The sequence below is a fragment of the Scyliorhinus canicula genome, chromosome 7, assembly GCF_902713615.1.
Source record: "Scyliorhinus canicula chromosome 7, sScyCan1.1, whole genome shotgun sequence".
Taxonomy (NCBI): Eukaryota; Metazoa; Chordata; class Chondrichthyes; order Carcharhiniformes; family Scyliorhinidae; genus Scyliorhinus; species Scyliorhinus canicula.
The window spans coordinates 79,829,723-79,852,499 of NC_052152.1; the positions used below are offsets into that span (position 1 = coordinate 79,829,723).

The 22,777-nt window shown below is 41.7% G+C and overlaps 1 protein-coding gene across 12 annotated transcripts in view; it reads right to left on the minus strand.

The window, feature by feature from the left end:
- Positions 1-1,629: 1,629 nt before the first annotated feature.
- Positions 1,630-22,777, minus strand: part of dmd (dystrophin) — a 2,667,466-nt gene continuing 2,646,318 nt past the window's right edge. For 10 of the 12 annotated variants that reach the window (XM_038802267.1, XM_038802265.1, XM_038802268.1 and 7 more), the window contains one exon: positions 3,079-3,176. In XM_038802267.1, coding sequence (XP_038658195.1) covers positions 3,079-3,176 — 98 coding nt within the window. Of the gene's footprint in view, positions 3,177-8,496; positions 8,529-22,777 lie in introns of all 12 variants that reach the window. The other 2 variants (XM_038802266.1, XM_038802261.1) reach the window with 2 other exon arrangements.

The following is a 22,777-nucleotide window of genomic DNA, read 5'->3' on the forward strand; positions in this document are numbered from 1 at the left end:
TGAGTTTATTCAGAATTTTCTGTTTCAGTTTTCCAGCATCCGCAGTATTTTGCTTTTATTATAGGAGCCAATCTAGTTGTGTGACTTTATCCAAGCTATGGGGAGTGCAGGTTCGGACTTGCTGTCCCCTATGCCCTTGACCGTGGTGTCTCACATCAGTGACTTTTTCCCCAGCTGGGGAGCTCTTTCCCAGCATGCATAGCAAAAACACTGCTCTAGTTCCAGGATTAAAAGCTTGCATTGCTCTATCCAATAAGCCCCCATTCGACGAAAAGTTGCTTCTTTCACAAACCTGCTGCCGCCTCATGTTGACCAGCATGCACCACTGACTTCACCAAGCTCCCAAATCATGTGTTTGAACAGCAAGAGAGGCAATGCTTTACTGTCCCAGCTCTGCACCTGTACACTCTTTCAGCAGTCATAGCAATTCCTCTCCTCCTTACCCTCCCATCTCTTCTTTCCCTTGACGTCCAATGGTTGATCTGCTTCTTAAAGGAGTGATGGCTTTGGAGAGTGCAAGTAAATGACTAGTCCAGGGGTTTCAGCCACTTTGTTGCTCCATAGAGTTGGACAGGCCTGTGAAAAGCCTGTGCACTAGACGGTATGCTTGATATGACCAGGTCAGGTTTCCATCCTAAACGATCTGTTCGAAGGTTTGCATTTGGTAGCTTCAATATACTAGCTTCAATACTGTCATCACATTTTCTCCTTTTTGTCCTGTCACTGCCCTAATAATGCTAAGTAGAACTGAGTTCTTCAAAGTGAGAGGAATTTGAAATGAAACTGGAATTTAGACTGCCAAACTGTTAGGTGAATAGGAATGCTGCAGCGGGTGGCTGTTCTTAGCATTGTTGCAGCTCGTTAGGTACTGATCCAAATCTCAGCTGCTTCTTCAAGGTGGTTAGGAAAGTCTTTAAAGTACATACATATAATGATCATTTTGAAAATAAGACCAACTGCAAACAAAAAGACAGCTGATACTACTTCCCCAAGATTTTGTTAATTGAAGGAAGCAAAAAAGACTTGCATTTATAAAGTGCCTTTCACAACCTCAGGACTTCCCAAAATGCTGCACAGGCAATGAGGTACTTTTGAAGTAGTCACTTTTAATACTGTAGGGGACCAGCAAACTACCACAAACAGTAACACAATGATGACCAGAGTTTTTATGATGTAGAGTAAGCAGAAATATTGGCCAGGACACCGGGGTCAACCCCCCAGCTCGTCTTCAAAATGGTACCCTGGGATCTTTTATGTCCACCTGTGCAAGCAGATGAGGCCTTGGTTTGACAGTTCATCTGAAAAATGGCATCACATCACCAACAACAGTGCAGCACTCCTTCAGCACTGCACAGGAGTGTCAGCCTAAATTTTTGATGCTCAAGAGTTGGAAATGGAACTTGAGGCCACTATCTTCTAATAACAGTTCAAGATTCACCACAGCCAATGGTAAATGTCTGCATTATGAAGAATTGATGGGTGGAGAAATCGACACCTTATGAAGTAACACTTTTAACCATAGCCTAATCAATACCTATCAGCTGTTGTCTTCTTCACAATACAGACTTCAGGATTGAAACCAAATTTCATGCTTTTGCACAGCAACATGTAAATAAAGAATCAATATGATTAATATAACTGCGTGCTTTATTTGTATACACAGTAAAGCAATATATAATACAATAGTAAGGCATATATTGTGTGGAAACTTGGTATGTGATGATTATGCAGGAAAATATACTTTACAAAACAATTAGTATATGTATTGAATATGTTAACATAATGCATAATGCAATATATTATGATGATATTTGAATAACAAACAATACTGGTTAAAATGACGTAACATGCCATATGATATTTATGCACCAAGTTATACTGATTACTTCCATAGTCAAATACATTCAGGTCATACAAAGTGAACTCAAATGTTTCTTGTGATTTTTTAAGGTAACAGTAATTCATATTTTGCATCTGCTTTTTTCTGACTCACCCCAAAAAACTAATATTCTATTTAATGAAATCACAACTGAGAACACAGTTGCTGCGTGCAAATGCCTAGTTTAGCAGCAACATCTGTAGTAAACTAACCCTTAGTTTGTACCTTATTTAAATGGATTAGAAAACTGGTGATGTCTTAAAAAAAGTTGGTTTGAGGTTGCCTTAGAAAGATTATGTAACTGCAAACAGCCACCTATGCTCTCAAAAACTTCTGTCTGATAATGGAGAGGCGATTATGTGATTTTAATTTCAAAGTACTGGAAGATTTTATGCATCTAACTTTAAAATTTAAGCATTTTTGTTTTGAATGTTAACTATATCGGTGTTTAATCTGTTACAATTTAGCCAAAAACAAGAAAATGAGGTAGAAACAACGTGGTAATTAATGATTGATTTTTGTAGATAAAATCTCTAGTGTTTAACAAATAAGAGCTCTCCACTGTGTGATTGTTATGCTGAAGTGAATGTGATTTCCTGGGAGATGCAGCGATTCATTCCTTGCATTTCATTAAAAGAAAAAGGAGCTTTGGGAATGAATGTCAGATAAAGAGTTTTGGTACTGCTATGTGCTACAATATTTTACTGATTAAGAAGGAAGAAAAAAACACTGATGGTTAGAGCTGTAATGATGCAAAGACAAATGCAATTACAATTACAATTTCAAAATTGTCATCATCTGGGGATGGGGGATTATAAACAATAAAATTATGTATATTTTGTAAGAAAGCACCCTTTTAGTGAACAATCTTCATAATTGTTACAAATTTAACAATCCGAAACACGCTCCATAAAAGAAATGGCAAGGTATGTAGCTACCAAGATTTTATATGTTTTCATTCTATTTTTTTTGTACAATTGCATAGAACTGTAAAACCTGCCATTGTTAACAAAACAATAACAGACTTAGGAAACTACTGAAATCTACGGTATATTACCACTACCTTTCACAAAAAAATAGATGTTTTCTTTTTTTTTTAAACTTGTAAACCTGTACGGTCCAATCCATTTATATTTTGTATGAACATATAAAAACCATGCTTGACATCTGAAGCCAATGTTGTGATAAAGCACATCTGGTTACTCTGCTGTCTCATCATCGGTCATGACCGTCACCAAGGTTTCCATTGCTCGGCCCAGGTCGTCCACCATATGGAAGAGACTGCCTACATTGTTACCTGCAGAGAGAAAAGAAACCAAAGAGGGTTACCAGATTTACTTTGGAAAGGCCTTGCAGCTGTTACACCCTTCTCGAGCAGAGTGGCTCTAGCTAAGTGAGTCATGATGCCATACGTACCACATTGAGCAGGAGGAAAGCGGGTGAGTGTTAATTTTATAAACACTTTAGAAATCATGATGTCATCTGTGAAGATGGAAATCCAAGGAGTTACTACTAAAACTGAATTAATCCAATAGTTTTTACTTTTAGTGTATATGGGCAAGGCAGCATTTAAAGTTTACTTTCACAGCTCCCTCTCCATCTATCTTATGACTGTTTGGTGAATAATCAAAGATCAACTGTAATGGTGTAAGATAGAACAGTACAGCACAGAACAGGCCCTTCGGCCCTCAAGATGACCTGTATTTGAGACGACAAGAAATGACATCATGATTTTTAAATTTGCGGAATTAGCTGAAAGATGTTAACTCAGAGACACTTCGAAAAATATAGATTTTTTTTCTTTTGGTGACCTATTGTGGCTACAATTATTCTGATTAAAAATCAAAGCTTAGCAAAACTTCCTCCAACATATAATTATTTTCCGCCAATTGAATAGCACATTTGTAATCTTTGTGATGGATGAGTGGTTCAGTTCATTCTCCTGGGCAGTGCAAGATGGCAAACCAAGGAGGTCTACGTTTCGATTGGTGCTATTGTTAAGTCTGTTGCTTGTAGCAATGCTACACCTGGCCTCATTGCCCTGAACTAGAAAAGGAAATATACGCTGGAGTTATCGGCCAGAAATCTCCGGCTGTTCAATAGTGGCAGAATTCTGTGGTGCAGCTGACAGCGCAACCCCGCCCGCGGGTTTTGCACAACAGCGACAGGAACAGCACGCCATCTCCTGCCACTGAGAAACACACGGCTGGGAGGCCAGAGAGCCCTGCCCTTCATTTTTGACAGCTATCTCGTAATCCTACTGGAAATTAAACCTATCCTGGGCTGGTTTAATAATGAGTAACTTTTAACTGTGACTAATTGTTCACCCAGAAATGGAATTGGTGCGTATAGTATTACATTGAACTCTATTAAAACCTGCTGAAATGCTGGGTGGGATAGATTTAGCTAAAGTGGATTTGAGTTTTGACCGTTGTGAATGTGGACAGTAAAGATCAAACAATAAAAATACTGGGCCGGATTCTCCATTCTTGAGACTAAGTGTTGACGCCGCATCAGGATTCATGGACTTTTATGACAGCAAAACTGGCGGTTCACCTGGACAATTGAAGTATTCAGCGACCATTGAAGGGCCAGCACCGGCACCGCGTGGGACATGTCCGAATCCATTGAAAAATGTTGTTTGATTTGCCGGGTCCATGATTAACTCGCAGGAGACTGACAGGCTGCAGCTGCACATGGGCAGTCGGTGGCGTGCGCAGGTGCATGGCTGCCTTGCAGGCTACGGCAATGGTGTTCTCTGCCTGTCCACCCCGACCCCACAGCCCACCTCCTGGCCAACCCCCGGCCCCTCGCCTGCCCTGGCATAAGCCCCCCAGCCAGCGGCATAACTGCCAGCACACTATGGCGATGTTGGACACTTTCCTTACCCCCTCTCTTCCCCGAAGCTGCCACGGCGCCTATATCATGATTTTTGAAAGCACAAGTGAACCTCACAGTCGGCAATTCACCCCCCCCCCCCCCCAACGTGGAGGTGGAGAATACCTAGTTAGGCCCACTAATGATATGCAAATGACGTTTACTGTACATGCAGAGTAGAATGCATTGACGCCGCTATCGAGGCACAGGAGAATTGTGATTTGCCATGAACCCAGCGCCCGCCATCCGTTTGGCATCAAAACTGATTCTCCGCCCAATCGCCTTTCCCGATTTCGGCATCGGCCGACGGAGAATCCTGCCCACTGTCTTTTTTTCCGCCAAGCTTTACAGTGAACAAGTGTTGTGTTCAAATAAACTGTTCCTTTGACATTCCCAATTCACTTATTACAAAATGTGTCCATTGCTGCTTCGACCTGCAAAGATGGCAATTACAATAAATGACTATTATTTACCACAAATATGTCAGTGCTTCTGCTTCATAACATCACCATTTGTCTTAGTGAATTGCCAAATGGCGTCTGCAGTTTGAACCAGCTTTTGCTTCTTGTTTTTTGTTTTTAACGAATTCTTGTGACATGTTCCCCAAGGAAATCAACCCAAATAAAGTTAAGCAGTTCATGTACATGTGAGAATTTAAAAAAAAATGTAGGAAACGGTACAATCCAAGAACTGTAGTGGGGAAATCCTCCTGATGGAAAGTTACTTGGAGTATTTTATCCTCACTTTTTCAGGTAATTGAAATAAGGAATTATGGGTGGAATTCTGAGACATCACCATTTGTCTTAGTGAATTGCCAAATGGCATCTGCAGTTTGAACCAGCTTTTGTTTCTTGTTTTTTGTTTTTAACGAATTCTTGTGACATGTTCCCCAAGGAAATCAACCCAAATAAAGTTAAGCAGTTCATGTACATGTGAGAATTTTAAAAAAATGTAGGTAACGGTACAATCCAAGAACTGTAGTGGGGAAATCCTCCTGATGGAAAGTTACTTGGAGTATTTTATCCTCATTTTTTCAGGTAATTGAAATAAGGAATTATGGGTGGAATTCTGAGACACCCCCGCCACGCCACAATTCTCCGCATTGCAGAGAATCGGCGCCATCAGCGCCGGCGTGGTCGGCACGGCGCCGGTCGGGGTATGCGCTGACTCTCAAGCCCGGGCCGGCATGCCGATTCTCATGCACGCATGCCGAGCAGCCGTCATCAAAAAGCTGAGTCCCCCAGCGTCGTTCTAACATCCTCTGAGCCGGCGGGACCTCGACGTTGAAGGGTCCGGGGACGGCCTGTGGAGTAGGAGGGTGGAGGGGGAGGGGGGAAATGGCTTTATGAAATTACAAATTAATTATATTTCTTAAAGTATGTGCCACGTGTCTCATGTTTTTCTTTAACAGAAGAAATATTCAAAAAAAGATCAAATTTCACATTCAAAATAGAACTTAAAACATTTGGCAGCAGCGTAAGCATACTGGAGAGAAGACGGAATTTTGCATGAACAAGTAAACAACCACAAAGGCAGACTTTTCATTCACTCCTAACACTGGGTACTCCATGTAATAAACAGGAAGTGTGGGTTAGAATGCTCTGGTGCTGATTGCTTCATTTGGCAGGAGTGGTTTAAAAGAGATTCACTGATATTTAACAGTTTCCCTTGCCCAGATTAGCAATTTGTCATTATAGTGAAGATTTCATATATAAATTAGTTTCAACAGTTTACTATGATCTTATTGTTAAACACAAGTAAAATCAGCCAAGCGGTAAATCACATTTTAAAGATTTGTTTAATTACATGAAGGATGAGCAAGAAGCTGAGCTTCAAACACAGCAAGGCAATTTTGGTTTCAAATGGATCCCAGTGCACACTTGACCTGTCAACTCTGCTAGGTGTGAATACTTCTGGTTTTTATGAACATAGTTTTAAAATTTGCTTTGCGTTATTTCTTTTTTAAAATAAATTTAGAATACCCAATTCATTTTTTCCAATTAAGGGCCGATTTAGCGTGGTCAATCCACCTAGCTTGCACATTTTTGGGTTGTGGGGGCGAAACCCACGCAAACATGGGGAGAATGTGCAAACTCCACACGGACAGTGACCCAGAGCCGGGATCGAACCTGGGACCTCGGCACCGTGAGGCCGCAGTGCTAACCTACTGCGCCACCGTGCTGCCCTTGCTTTGCGTTATTTCTGATACACCTGATTTCACAATAGGTCTTCTGCAGAAAGTATTGTGTACAGTCTTGGTGCCACACTACAGGAAGGATGTAAATGCACTGGAGGGAGTGCAGAAGAGGTTTACAAGAATCGTCTCCGAGATGAGAAGCTTTTGATATGAAAGTTGATTGGAGAGGTTGGGACTGTTCTTGGAGAGAAGACAAAGAAAGGATTTGACAGAGATGTTCAAAATCATGAGAGGGCTAGAGAGAGTAGAAAGGGAGAAACTGTTCACACTCATAAAAGGATCAAGAACAAGAGGGCACACATTTAAAGTGATTTGCAAAGGAAGCAAATGTGATGTGAGAAAAAAAGTTTTAACACGAGTGGTTTGGGTCTGGAATGTGTTGGAGTCAGGTTCAAGCGAGGCATTCAAGAGGGCATTAGATATTTACTTGAATAGAAACAATGTGCAGGGATATGGGGAAGAGGCAGGGGAATGGCACCAAGTCATGTTGCTTGTTTGGAGAGCCGGTGCAGTCATGATGGGCCAAACGGCCTTCTTCTGCGCCATAACAATTCTGTGAAATAAATGATAAGTGGGCTTGTTGCTGATGTTTCTTTTTACCTACCAGCAAAACCAATTCAAGATCCAACATTTTCCAGGGAACATGTCTCAGACAGATCCCCTCAAACCCTTGCTTCCAAATAATGAAATATTGGTCAAATTTTGTACCTGCACTACTTACATGAACATAAACTTTGTTTTCTCCAGTGCACCTCCAGCATGAGTTATAAAGTTCTTGCAGCTATTTGTTTTTCACATGTCAAAGGATTATAATCAAGATTTTCTTTTTGGAAAGCTGTTTGGAAATGATTGGTGTGCATTTCCTGTTTTTTTAATGCTGGCATTTGCAGCTCTTCATAATGAGAATTACAAAATACAATTCATCACATTATTGAAATGCATTTCGGGAAACATCATGTCAGTGCATAATAACAGGTATTTTTTTCTTTTTGTTATGGGATTTTACTGCCATATGAGGCAACTCCATCCAAAATATGGTGTGAAACAGCAAGAGTCTAGGTGGGTGATGCATAACTTAACTCCAATCGCCTAATTTTATAGCTTTGGTTTCCCATGTGTATGAAAAATATACATCTCTCCCAACATGTGCAGTCAGCCATGGACTAAAATTCTTCTTGCAAAAGTTTGTGTTTGTTTATCGTCAATCTGTTTCCACATGAATTAAAACTAAATGAATAGTGTGAGCTCCACACAAACATGAAATGGAGTGTCACAGATAAGATTCTTTATACAATACCACACAGATATATTAAAAAAGCATGCCAGGACAAACTCTGATTAGTTGCTGTTATTTAGGGAGCATTTTAAAAAGCTGAATACTGCAACAGTGGGCCAACAGTACAGACCTGTACCCACTAGTATTGAACACTGATGCCATGCGTGAAATGCACACAAATACACTTCTAATGCACATGCCAGTAACAAATGGAAGAAGCAGGCATGTAAAAGCAGCATTGCTCTGGCAGTGAGTTGTCTCACCAACCTCTTTCACTTGCTTTCCAGAGGAATCCCTCACTTTAGTGATAGGTAGAAAAGGTGAAAGGAAAAAGAAGAACCAACAATGTAGGTGAATGTATTGTTCCATTTTAACATTAAGAATTACACGTTTTCATGCAGACAACGGAATAAGAGAATGAAGTCAATAGTTCTGCATTAGTGCCATCATTCAGGGACAGCAATGTATTAATTGGGGCGTTCTACAGGAAGTGCTGGAAAAATAATTGATAGTGTCATTTGATATCCATCATTCTCCAGAGTACATCAGGGTACTGTTTCCCAATTACCTCCTTGGCTACACTGGGATGCCAACGTTGGGCATTAGGCAGACTTTGTCCAGGCAGAACTCGGGCCCTCAAGTTTCTCACTCAGCTATCAACTGAACCAATTTACACTTTCAGTATTGACTACTACTGTGGTGTATATACTGCAAAAAATCTTTTTTATGGACATCTTTTTCCCCTTATATTTCTATCAATCTGACTCTGCACAACGGGCATTTTCTTTGCCTTGTGTGACGAGACAATTTTCCAAAGAAAATTTACCTAAAACCAGCCCAATCCCTCTCCATAGCCCATCAAGAGTTATCATTCAGATCCACCAGTTAAGAATGTTACATTCTATAACTGGAAACATTGCATATGCTGCTGCTGTTAATTACTTGAAATATTCGTGTCAAGGCTCATACTTGTAATGGTTATTTTTTCATAGAATTTTGGATAAAATGGTGCTCACATTTGTGTTGTGTTGAAGTCATTCATTCATCATACATACAAGCATCAATTTATCCAACGTCAGATACCACTTAAATCTAATGTATTTCCCTTTTGACTCAGCAATTTTATTCAAGTAATCCAATCAAAACAAAACTAACATTCCATTTTTTTCTGATTGGTAACAGAGTTCATTTTGCAAATTCCAATTCCCATGGCTGACTATTAACTCGGTACATACATAATACAAGTGCTCCCTGCAGTTACAACTCACTATCCACTTAATAATTAGAAAAATCTTTACTGTAATAAGTTGGAACAATCTTTCACTGCTCGAGTGATGCAAGTTCATTATCTGACATCCAGATTTTGTGAGCTACATCAATGATGGAGCAAACATCACAGAATTACATCTCTCACAGTGAAAACATTTCTGTTAGTTAGGCTACATGCCAAACAAGATTCTGCAAATTTAACAAAATGGGCAATTTTTCCAGTTACTTGATTTTAATATATACCAATAACAAATGCTTTCATCTGCAAAAAGAAAATAGGTAATTGTGCAGGTTCTGCGACCCAGTATAACTTCAGCTCATAAATCACAAACTGACAATTAGCTTTGTTCTATGTCACTGCTTTCAAACTCGAGTAACACTAAAACCTTGTCAAAGAAATGAATTGCTGGAGCAGGAAGAAAAACTATTTTGGACAAAATTCTCTTTCTGATACAAATTACAAATGCAACTGCTACCTGCAAGTGAATTAAGGACGTAATCCCATTGTAAGTGTACATGTAAACCATTCCAGCTTCTCCTGAACCACAAGAGTGCATGGGATATAACCTGATATATGTTGCAACCATTTGTGAGCTCCAAATAAGAACTATGAGCAGGAGTAGGCCATCTGGCCCCTCGAGCCTTCTCTGCCATTCAATGAGATCATGGCTGATCTTTTATGGACTCAGCTCCACTTTCCGGCCCGAACACCATAACCCTTAATCCCTTTATTCTTCAAAAAACTATCTATCTTTACCTTAAAAACATGTAATGAAGGAGCCTCAACTGCTTCACTGGGCAAGGAATTCCATAGATTCACAACCCTTTGGGTGAAGAAGTTCCTCCTAAACTCAGTCCTAAATCTACTTCCCCTTATTTTGAGGCTATGTCCCCTAGTTCTGCTTTCACCCGCCAGCGGAAACAACCTGCCCGCATCTATCCTATCTATTCCCTTCATAATTTTAAATGTTTCTATAAGATCCCCCCATATCCTTCTAAATTCCAACGAGTACAGTCCCAGTCTACTCAACCTCTCCTCATAATCCAACCCCTTCAGCTCTGGGATTAACCTAGTGAATCTCCTCTGCACACCGTCCAGTGCCAGTATGTCCTTTCTCAAGTAAGGAGACCAAAACTGAACACAATACTCCAGGTGTGGCCTCACTAACACCTTAAACAATTGCAACATAACCTCCCTAGTCCTAAACTCCATCCCTCTAGCAATGAAGGACAAAATTCCATTTGCCTTCTTAATCACCTGTTGCACCTGTAAACCAACTTTCTGTGACTCATGCACTAGCACACCCAGGTCTCTCTGCACAGCAGCATGCTTTAATATTTTATCGTTTAAATAATAATCCCGTTTGCTGTTATTCCTACCAAAATGGATAACCTCACATTTGTCAACATTGTATTCCATCTGCCAGACCCTAGCCCATTCACTTAACCTATCCAAATCCCTCTGCAGACTTCCAGTATCCTCTGCACTTTTCGCTTTACCACTCATCTTAGTGTCATCTGCAAACTTGGACACATTGCCCTTGGTCCCCAACTCCAAATCATCTATGTAAATTGTGAACAATTGTGGGCCCAACACGGATCCCTGAGGGACACCACTAGCTACTGATTGCCAATCAGAGAAACACCCATTAATCCCCACTCTTTGCTTTCTATTAATCAACCAATCCTCTATCCATGCTACTACTTTACCCTTAATGCCATGCATCTTTATCTTATGCAGCAACCTTTTGTGTGGCACCTTGTCAAAGGCTTTCTGGAAATCCAGATATACCACATCCATTGGCTCCCCGTTATCTACTGCACTGGTAATGTCCTCAAAACATTCCACTAAATTAGTTAGGCAGGACCTGCCCTTTATGAACCCATGCTGCGCCTGCCCAATGGGACAATTTCTATCCAGATGCTTCGCTATTTCTTCCTTGATGATAGATTCCAGCATCTTCCCTACTACAGAAGTTAAGCTCACTGGCCTATAATTTCCTGCTCTCTGCCTACCTCCTTTTTTAAACAGTGGTGTCACGTTTGCTAATTTCCAATCCACCGGGACCACCCCAGAGTCTAGTGAATTGTGGTAAATCATCATTAGTGCATCTGCAATTTCCCTAGCCATTTCTTTTAGCACTCTGGGGTGCATTCCATCAGGGCCAGGAGACTGGTCTACCTTTAGCCCCATTAGCTTGCCCATCACTATCTCCTTAGTGATAACAATCCTCTCAAGGTCCTCACCTGCCATAGCCTCATTTCTATCAGTCGCTGGCATTTTATTTGTGTCTTCCACTGTGAAGACTGACCCAAAAAACCTGTTCAGTTCCTCAGCCATTTCCTCATCTCCCATTATTAAAACTCCCTTCTCATCCTCTAAAGGACCAATATTTACCTTACCAACTCTTTTTTGTTTTATATATTTGTAAAAACTTTTACTGTCTGTTTTTATATTCTGAGCAAGTTTACTCTCATACTCTATCTTACTCTTCTTTATAGCTTTTTTAGTAGCTTTCTGTTGCCCCCGAAAGATTTCCCAGTCCTTTAGTCTCCCACCAATCTTTGCCACATTATATGCTTTTTCCTTCAATTTGATACTCTCCCTTATTTCCTTAGATATCCACGGTCGATTTTCCCTCTTTCTACCGTCCTTCCTTTTTGTTGGTATAAACCTTTGCTGAGCACTGTGAAAAATCGCTTGGAAGGTTCTCCACTGTTCCTCAACTGTTCCACCATAAAGTCTTTGCTCCCAGTCTACCGTAGCTAGTTCTTCTCTCATCCCATTGTAATCTCCTTTGTTTAAACACAAAACACTAGTATTTGATTTTACTTTCTCACCCTCCATCTGTATTTTAAATTCCACCATATTATGATTGTTCCTTCTGAGAGGATCCCTAACTATGAGATCATGAATCAATCCTGTCTCATTACACAGGACAAGATCTAGGACCGCTTGTTCCCTCATGGTTTCCTAGAACAGTATGTAATGGAACCTATCGCGGATACATTCTATAAACTCCTCCTCAAGGTTGCCTTGACCGACCTGGTTAAACCAATCGACATGTAGATTAAAATCCCCCATGATAACTGCTGTACCATTTCTACATGCATCAGTTATTTCTTTGTTTATTGCCTGCCCCACCATAACGTTACAATTTGGTGGCCGATAGACTACTCCTATCAGTGACTTTTTCGCCTTACTATTCCTGATTTCCACCCAAATGGATTCAACCTTATCCTCCATAGCACCGATGTCATCCCTTACTATTGCCCGGATGTCATCCTTAAATAACAGAACAACAACACCTCCCTTACCGTCCACTCTGTCCTTCCGAATAGTTTGATACCCTCGGATATTTAACTCCCAGTCGTGACCATCCTTTAACCATGTTTCAGTAATGGCCACTAAATCATAGTCATTTACGATGATTTGTGCCATCAACTCATTTACTTTATTCCGAATACTACGAGCATTCAGGTAAAGTACACTTATGTTGTTTTTTTTACCTCTGTTTTGAATCTTAACATCTCCAGTTTTATTCCTTTTAGTATTTAAATGGAAGCAAAGCAAACTGATTTAAGACAAGCTGTGCCCGATCTTGGAAAGTATCCATTTGGAAAGCTCCATTTATCAGGCACCCAAGGCACCTGAAATAACATTCAATATATTGATTATAGGTCCCAACACAGATTGAAGGACCTCCTTTTCAAAACTAGTTCCTGATGACTGAGATGAACATCAGCTCTCACACACTCAGAATTCTGCAGCAACCCTTGCGACATCCAATACAAAAGATGTTTAAGGTAATTTATTTTCTAATTCCCCTTTCTGTGGAAGCAGGAAGAGCAGGAGCATATCCCCTAATGCCAGAGACATTGAAAATCACCTTCACCTCCTCGCTGCTCCAACACCTTTCTCCCAATGCTTAGTTTAGGGCTGCCGCCAGTGAGGCAGGTGCCCAGCAATTGGATTTCATTATTGGATGAGATGTCACGATGCTGGCAGCTCATCCCAATTATTCAGAGGAGGCCTGAAGATCAATTGCTATTGATCCTCGGGTTCTTGCTTTGAGATCGAGCTGCCTCCATGGCATCAGATCCGGACCTGGAAATAGAACCAGATTAATTTCTACCACATTGTTTTGAATTTCATTCACTAGTGATTAGGGGCTGGTTTAGCTCACTGGGCTAAATCGCTGGCTTTTAAAGCAGACCAAGCAGGGCAGCAGCACGGTTCGATTCCCGTACCAGCCTCCCTGAACAGGCGCTGGAATGTGGCGACTAGGGGCTTTTCACAGTAACTTCATTGAAGCCTACTCGTGACAATAAGCGATTTTCATTTCTTGCTTTATTTCAGAAACGGTTACTTTCAATCTCTTCAAATAGATAATAGCATCCTTCATATCATCCGAGCACCACATTCAGCAACGCTGCCTCAGCTTAAGAAATACCATTATTAGAATTAACCAGAAGTCATGGATGCAAGTGGAAAAGATCAGCATCTTCTGGCATTTTATATATTAAAAATTATTTAATTAAGCTAACGTTGAGTTGTAGACTGCTCTCACTTTCAACCAGCATGTACACCTGTAAAAATATCTTAAGTATGTACTAATAACTGATAACGCTTCCCGCAGCTACAGCACTCACTGATCTGCACACCCAAGCTCATTCCCTCAAAACTATATCAACTAATCATCAAGGACTTGTTCAGACATGTGCAGATGCACTTCCCATCTCCATTCTTACAGGGAATTACCTGCAAATGGAAGAGGAATTGGACCTACTCCACATTTAGCAATGCAGCACTTCTATTACAAATAAAACACATACGTGGTTACTTTTACAATAAGGCATTAGTATCATGAAAGAAACATTACCAGACCTTTTACAGAAAATATCCTGTCCCCACATGGCAATACCAATCACCATTACATAAATCATTTATAGGGAGGTAGCCTACAATGTGACATCGGCTGTGCTGCATGGATCTAACAGCTGCCTAATTCATTCCACAACACAAGAACCAGCATGAAGAACAGTAAAAAAATCCCTCTGGGGCAGAAGGGATTGAATTCCTTCAGGAATGTTATTCGTATCTGCTTATTTCAGATAATCTGTCCTTCCCTCACCCATTGTCCCAGTAAAGGAAATTAAAATGACATTAACAACACCACAAAGGCGACAGAATAAAAATACTGCTGTTGTTAACAGGTTTATAATTGTCAAAAAGATGGCATATGTGCAGAGAATCAATTCTTAAATGTTTGATGATTTAATTTCCTCTGCAAGTGCTCTTGGTTAATATGCTCATGTAAAATTCCTTTTGTGATATCTTAATGACTGTTTTAATTACGCATATTAATTTTATGCAAATACATTAACCAGTACACTGTCAGAGAACTTGAAACCTCCGAGAATTATGTTATGATCCAGAGTCATACCACTAGTGTGCACATACATTTGATTTAAATTTAAAATATAAGGAGCTGCTTTGATCCACTGGTATATGCATTGTTCAGTGTGGTAGCAAGCTGATCTGAGATAGGTATTGGTGGGTATTCCCACTAGCCTCAGTATTACTTGTCTATTTAGAGCAAGCATTAGCCAGAATTCCAGAAACCAAAGAGAAAATGCTGGTAAATCTCAGCAGGTCTGGCAGCATCTGTAGAGAGAGAAAATAACTAACTTTTCGAGTCCAGATGATCTTTTGACATAAGGATTTGACAAAAGGTTTCTGTGGCTATGACTCATCTTTCATTCTCACTCCACAGTATAAATATTTCCCACTTTCTCTGCCTTTTAGCTTTCACAAAGGGTAATCTGGACTTGAAACGTTAGCTCTTTTCTCTCCCTACAGATGCTGCCAGACCTGCTGAGATTTTCCAACATTTTCTCTTTGGTTTCAGATTCCAGCATCCGCAGTAATTTGCTTTTGGCCAGAATTCCTGCTCCTGATCGTCATTCAGCTCTTTCAGTGGGAAAGTGTGTTTATATCCTCTCTTTACACATCTGTAAATATAGTAAAGAATCCTGCTGACATGCACACAAAGACTGATCTTTTGGTTTGTGGAGATCTGGAAGCTCAACAAGCATCACTATAATGCGAACAATAATCATAATTAACGTCAAATTCTGCTTCCAAACTTGTCTATGTGAAATTGGCCCACAATCATTTCACTTTCCACCCAGTCACATAACAATAATAATAATAATTGTCACACTATTGTCACATGTAAACTTCAATGAAGTTACTGTAAAAAGCCCCTAGTCGCCACATTCCGGCACCTGTTCGGGGAGGCCGGTACGGGAATTGAACCCGCGCTGCTGGCATTGTTCTGCATTACAAGCCAGCTGTTTATCCCACTGTGCCAAACCAGCCTCTGTAGGGGTCTTCCAACCTCTAGGGTCTTCCAAGCATTCATCTTTGACCCCTTCCTTTTCCTCATATTTACACCGTCCCTTGACGGTACCATTCACAGAAAAGGGGTCAGTTTCTACATATAAAGTGACCATACCCATTTGTACCATGTCAAATATTCCCTGACCTTGCACTGTTTCAATGTTGCCAGATTGTTTGTCCAACATCAAGCATTGGATAAGCATTCATTCCCTGCAATTAAAAATTGGTAAGACCAAAGTTGTCATCTTTGAACCCCACCACAAACTCTGTACCCTCAGAACAGACTTTTACTTCCCTTACTGCCCTGTCTGGCCGCTCTGTCTGGCTGAACACAACTTTGGGATCATAATTAATCAATCACAGAGTACCGACCTCTGTAAGATCACAGCCATCTACTTCTGAAACTCTCATCCATGTCTTTGTCACTGCCAAACCTAATTAATTTAATGCTCTTCTAGTCAACCCACAATAATAATAATAACCTTTTAGAACATAGAACATTACAGCGCAGTACAGGCCCATCGGCCCTTGATGTTGCGCCGACCTGTGAAACCACTCTAAAGCCCATTTACACTATTCCCTTATCATCCATATATTTATCCAATGACCATTTAAATGCCCTTAATGTTGGCGAGTCCACTACTGTTGCAGGCAGGGCATTCCACACCCTTACTACTCTCCGAGTAAAGAACCAACCTCTGACACCTGTCCTATATCTGTCTCCCCTAAAGCTATGTCCCCTCGTGCTAGCCATCACTATCCGAGGAAAAAGGCTCTCCCTGTCCACCCTATCTAATCCTCTGATAATCTTGTATGCCTCTATTAAGTCACCTTTTAACCTTCTCTCTAACAAGAACGGCCTCAAGACCCTCAGCCTTTCCTCATAAATCTTCCCTCCATACCAGGCAACATCCTGGTAAATCTCCTCTGCACTCTTTCCAATGCTTCCACATCCTTCCTATAATGCGGCGACCAGAACTGCATGCAATACTCCAAATGCGGCTGCACCAGAGTTTTGTACAGCTGCAACATGACCGCATGGCTCCGAAACTCAATCCCTCTACCAATAAAAGCTAACACACTGTAAGCCTTCTTAACAACCCTATCAATCTGGGTGGCAACTTTCAGGGATCTATGTACATGGACACCGAGATCTCTGCTCATCCACACTACCAAGAATCTTATCATTAGCCCAGTACTCTGTATTCCTGTTACTACTTCCAAAATAAACCACCTCACACTTTTCAGCATTAAACTCCATTTGCCACCTCTCAGCCCAGCTCTGTAGCTTATCTATGTCCCTCTGTAACCTGCAACATCCTTCCGCTATGTCCACAAACAGTAGTGGCCACAAAACAGATCCTTGTGGTACACCACTAATAACTGAACTCCAGGCTGAACATTTCCCATCAACGACCACCCTCTGTCTTCTTACAGCTAGCTAATTTCTGGTCAAAACTGCTAAACCACCCTGAATCCCATGCCTCCATATTTTCTGCAATAGCCTGCCATGGGGAACCTTATCAAATGCTTTACTGAAATCCATATACACCACATCAACTGCTTTACCCTTGTCCACCTGTTTGGCCATCTTCTCAAAGAACACAATAAGGTTTGTGAGGCATGACCTGCCCTTCACAAAACCGTGTTGACTATCCCTAATCAAATTATTTCTTTCTAGATGATTATAAATCCTCTCTTATAAACCTTTCCAAGACTTTGCCCACAGAAGTAAAGCTCACTGGTCTATAGTTCCCGGCGTTGTCTCTACTCCCCTTCTTGAACAAGGGGACAACATTTGCTATCCTCCAGTCTCCTGGCACTATTCCTGTAGACAACGACAACATAAAGATCAAAGCCAAAGGCTCAGCAATCTCCTCCCTAGCTTCCCAGAGAATCCTAGGTTAAATCCCATCCGGCCCAGGCGATTTATCTATTTTCACACTTTCCAGAATTGCTAACACCTCTTCCTTATGAACCTCAAGCCCTTCTAGTCTAGTAGCCTGTATCTCAGTATTCTCCTCGACAACATCTTTTTCCTGTGTGAATACTTATGAAAAATATTCATTTAGCACCTCTCCTATCTCCTCAGACTCCACGCACAACTTCCCACTACTGTTCTGGACTGGCCTAGTCTCTTACCCTAGTCATTCTTTTATTTTTAAATTTTGAGTACCCAATTCATTTTTTCCAATTAACGGGCAATTTAGCGTGGCCAATCCACCTAGCTTGCACATGTTTGGGTTGTGGGGGCGAAACCCACGCAAACACGGGGAGAATGTACAAACTCCACACGCACAGTGACCCAGAACCGGGATCGAACCTGGGACCTTGGCGCCGTGAGACTGCAGTGCTACCACTGCGCCACCGTGCTGCCCTAGTCATTCTTTTATTCCTGACAGACCTATCGAAAGCTTTAAGGTTATCCTTGATCCTACCTGCCAAAGACTTCTCATGTCCCCTCCTGGCTCTTCTTAGCTCTCTCTTTAGGTCCTTCCTAGCTAACTTGTAACTCTCGAGCACCCTAACTGAACCTCACGTCTCATCTTTACATAAGTCTCCTTCTTCCTCTTGACTAGTGATTCAACGACTTTAGCAAACCATGGTTCCCTTGCTCAACCACTTCCTCCCTGCATGTCAGGTACATACTCATCAAGGATACGCAGTAGCTGTTCCTTGAACAAGCTCCACATTTCAATTGTGCCCATCCCCTGCAGTTTCCTTCCCCATCTTATGCACCCAAAGTCTTGCCTCACCACATCATAATTAACTTTCCCCCAGCTATAACTCTTGCCCTGCGGTATATACCTATCCCTTTCCATGGCTAAAGTAAACGTAACTCAATTGTGGTCACTATCACCAAAGTGCTCACCTACCTCCAAATCTAACACATGTCCTGGTTTATTACCCAATACCAAATCCAATGTGGCCTCGCCTCTTGTTGGCCTATCTACATACTGTGTCAGGAAACCCTCCTGCACACATTGGTCAAAAACGGACCCATCTAAAGTACTCGAACTATAGCGTTTCCAGTCAATATTTGGAAAGTTAAAGTCCCCCATAACAACTACTCTGTTGCTTTCGCTCCTATCCAGAATCATCTTTGCAATCCTTTCCTCCACATCTCTGGAACTTTTTGGAGGCCTATAGAAATCTCCCAACAGGCTGACCTCTCCTTTCCAGTTTTGAACCTCAGCCAATACTGCGTCAGTAGACGAGTCCTCATCAAACGTCCTTTCTGCCACCGTAATACTGTCCTTGACTAACAATGCCACCCCTCCTCCTCTTTTACCACCTTCCCGGAGCTTACTGAAACATCTAAACTCCGGAACCTGCAACAACCATTCCTGTCCCTGCTCTATCCATGGGCGGGATTCTCCGATATCCCGCCGGGTGCGGAGACTTCCGCACCTTTGGGGCGGCCCGATGCCAGAGTAGTTCACGCCACTCCATCACGCCGGGACCCCCCGCCCTGCCAGGTAGGGGAGAATCCCGCCCCGTCTCTGAAATGGCAACAACATCAAAGTCCTAGGTACCAACCCATGCTGCAAGTTCACCCACCTTTTATTGTCACAAGTATGAAGGTACTGTGAAAAACCCCTAGTCGCCACATTCTGGTGCCTGTTTGGGTAAGCTAGTATGGGAATTGAACCTGCGCTGCTGCCTCGTTCTGCATCACAAACCAGCTCTATAGCCCACTGAGCTAAACCAGCCAATGTCCCCAATCTTTAAATTTCAGTGGATTCAAAATGTGCTGTCCATATCCTGTCCCATATCACGCCTCATTCATTCAATGGGTGGGATTTTCAGCATCGCATTTCCTCCCCCCACCACCCCCCTCCCACCCACAAACCCCTGGGCGTGTTCTGCAGCGGCGAAGATGGCCCGCTATTGGCCAGCAATGGGATCTTCTGGTTCTGCTGCTGGCAACGCAGTTTCCCATTGTTTGCACCCTCTGCCGCAGGGGAACCCACAGCAGGGGGTTGTTGCCGACAGGACTGGAAGGTCCTGCCAGAGGGAATGACCGGAAAATCCCGCCCATTGTCTCTGCTCTAAATTGGTTCCGAATCCCATAATTACTCACATCAGGAATTCTTTTCCTTGTATTTAAATCTCACATGGCCTCACACTTGACTTTTTCTCTGTAACCTTCTCCAACCCTTCAATCCTCAAACTCCAAGACACAGACTCCAGCCACTTTTAGTGTATCCCTTCACTCTACAGTTGGTGACAAAGCTTCACCGACCTTTACCTCATGCAATAGAATTCCCTCCCGAAATCTCTCACTCCTGCTGAAAATACCCATCTCTGTCCAAGCTTTTGAATACCTACCTTTGCTCTCTCCTGGAACCTTCCAATGTAATCACAGAAGGTGTAACACCTGCCCCTTTACCTCTTCCATGCTTAACATCCCTGGCACGAAACACTCATTCCAGGTTAAGCAGCGTTTCACTTGCACTTCTTTCAATCTGGTCTATTGCATTCGCTGCTCCCAATGTGGTCTCCTCTATATCAGAGAGAGCAAGCGCAGACTGGGTGATCGCTTTGCTGAGCACCTTCGGTCTGTCCGCATTCAGGATCCTGACCTTCCCGTTGCTTGCCATTTTAGCACAAGACCCTACTCCCATGCCCACATGTCTGTCCTTGACCTGCTGCAATGTTCAGTGAAGCTCAACACAAACTGGAGGAATAACATCTCATCTTCCGGTTAGGCGTACTACAGCTTTCCTGTCTCAACATCGAATTCATCCACTTCAGATGAGTGGTTCTAACCCACCTCGACGCGTTTTCATCCCATTTCATTTTAACTGTCTATTGCCATTTCTTTCTTTCTTGATATATAAATTTACGCCCCCCCCCCCCCCCCCCCATCTTATTCACCTTTCCTTACCCTTTCTCTCCTTCACTTCCCCCTTCCACATCCCCACATCTATATTTGTCACAGTTTACCCTCTGATGTCAGTTTCTCTGCTGTTTGGCCTTTCACACATTTTGTTTCTCTCTGGGGACTGCCATTAGCAGTCTTTCCCCTTGCTGTCTGTGGCTATTAGCACCCAGTTTCCCTGGGCTTCTGTGGCTATGACTCATCTTTCATTATCACTCCACAGTATAAATATTTCCCACTTTCTCTGTCTTTTAGCTTTGACAAAGAGTCACTCGAAAGGTTAGCTCTTTTCTCTCCCGACAGATGCTGCCAGACCCGCTGAGATTTTCCAGCATTTTCTCTTTGGTGTGCTCTCTCCTTTTTGTCCTTGGGTTCTATTTTCCTCACGCATCTGTGAAGAGCCTTCAGATGTCTTTCACATTCAAGACACTAAATGTGAATTATTGCCCCTTTTTAATTAGGAAACCGCTTTAAATTTTAAAGCAATTCTTTCTCTACAACAGTTTAGCATCACATTGGTTTCAAACGGAATGTGTGAATGCTTAAGAGAGACACATGAGGAACATTTCTTTTGAAAATCACTTTAAAAAAGAGAAGCACGGTGGCGCAGTGCTTCGCACTTCTGCCTCATGGCACTGAGGACCTGGGTTTGATCCCAGTCCCGGGTCACTGTATGTGTTGAGTTTGCACATTCCCCCGTATCTGCATGGGTCTCACCCCCACACCCCAAAGATGTGCAAGTAGGTGAATTGGCCATGCTAAATTGCCCCTTATTTGGGGAAAAAAAGAAAATAATTTAAAAAGAAAATAATTTAAAAAGAAATGCTATTTAAACAGCATCTGCAATAAGCAGACCTTTTGTTTTAAAATAACAGGAATAAAAAATGTTATGAATAATAAATTTACCCTGGATGGTAATCAATTTTTAAATAATCCAATTAAGGGGAAATTTCTAGTGGCCAATCCACCTACCCTGTACATCTTTGGGTTGTGGGGGTGATACTCACATGGGGGAACGTGCAAAGTTCACATGGACAGTGGCCTGGGGCCGGGATCGAACCCAGGCCCGCGGGGGCATGAGGCAGCAGTGCTAACCATTGCACCATTGTGCCACCCTGTAATCAATTTAACTTCAATAGTTAGTTGAAATAGTTTATTCTGAACTCGCGTTTATTGTTTATTTACAATCTTATTGTCCCTCATTACATGGAATTGATGAACATCACAAAAACAGGCCATTTGGCCATGTGTGGTCATTGCCAGTTTGGACGCTTCACATGCATCTCCTCCCACCCTCTTTCGTCTAACCTCCTTAATATATTATTTCATTCTTTTCTGTTCTTATTTCTACAAATAACAGTGACTACACTTCAAGACGTACTTCTTTGCCCTAAAGCACTTTGGGACATCCTCAGGTTGTGAAATGTGTGATATGAATGCAAGTCTTTATTTTTTTTAATCTAGCAGCCTCTTAAATGTTTCTATGCTTTTGGAAGCAAGTTTCACATTCTAACCACTTTCTGGGTGAATCCTTCCTAACCCCTTTCCCAGAATGCTGCTAGTTTACAATTCTATCCTTCTGGAGATGAACCCCAGGATTGAAAAAAAAACCTGCAGCAGTCATACACACATCAACCCAGACTTTCAACCTTTACTGCACCGAATGTATATAATACAATATATCTGAAATTCTTACATTTGGCACAAAGCAGATAAAGGAGAACATAACAGAAATGTGAATATGATATTGCTGAACCAGTCTGGTATCTACACAACTAAAGTTTGTATTAGTAATTAATATTTACATCAGATTCTTATTAGTGAATTACTCACCTAAGATATAGCATGCAGAACTGATAATGAGAAGCCACAGTCAATTTATATTCCACCCTTGGCCTTGATTAATTTTTTGCCAATTGATTAGACCAGACTACGTGTCTCGTCTTAACCATTCTATTTGTACTGAGATTCATTGTAAATATGGCTTT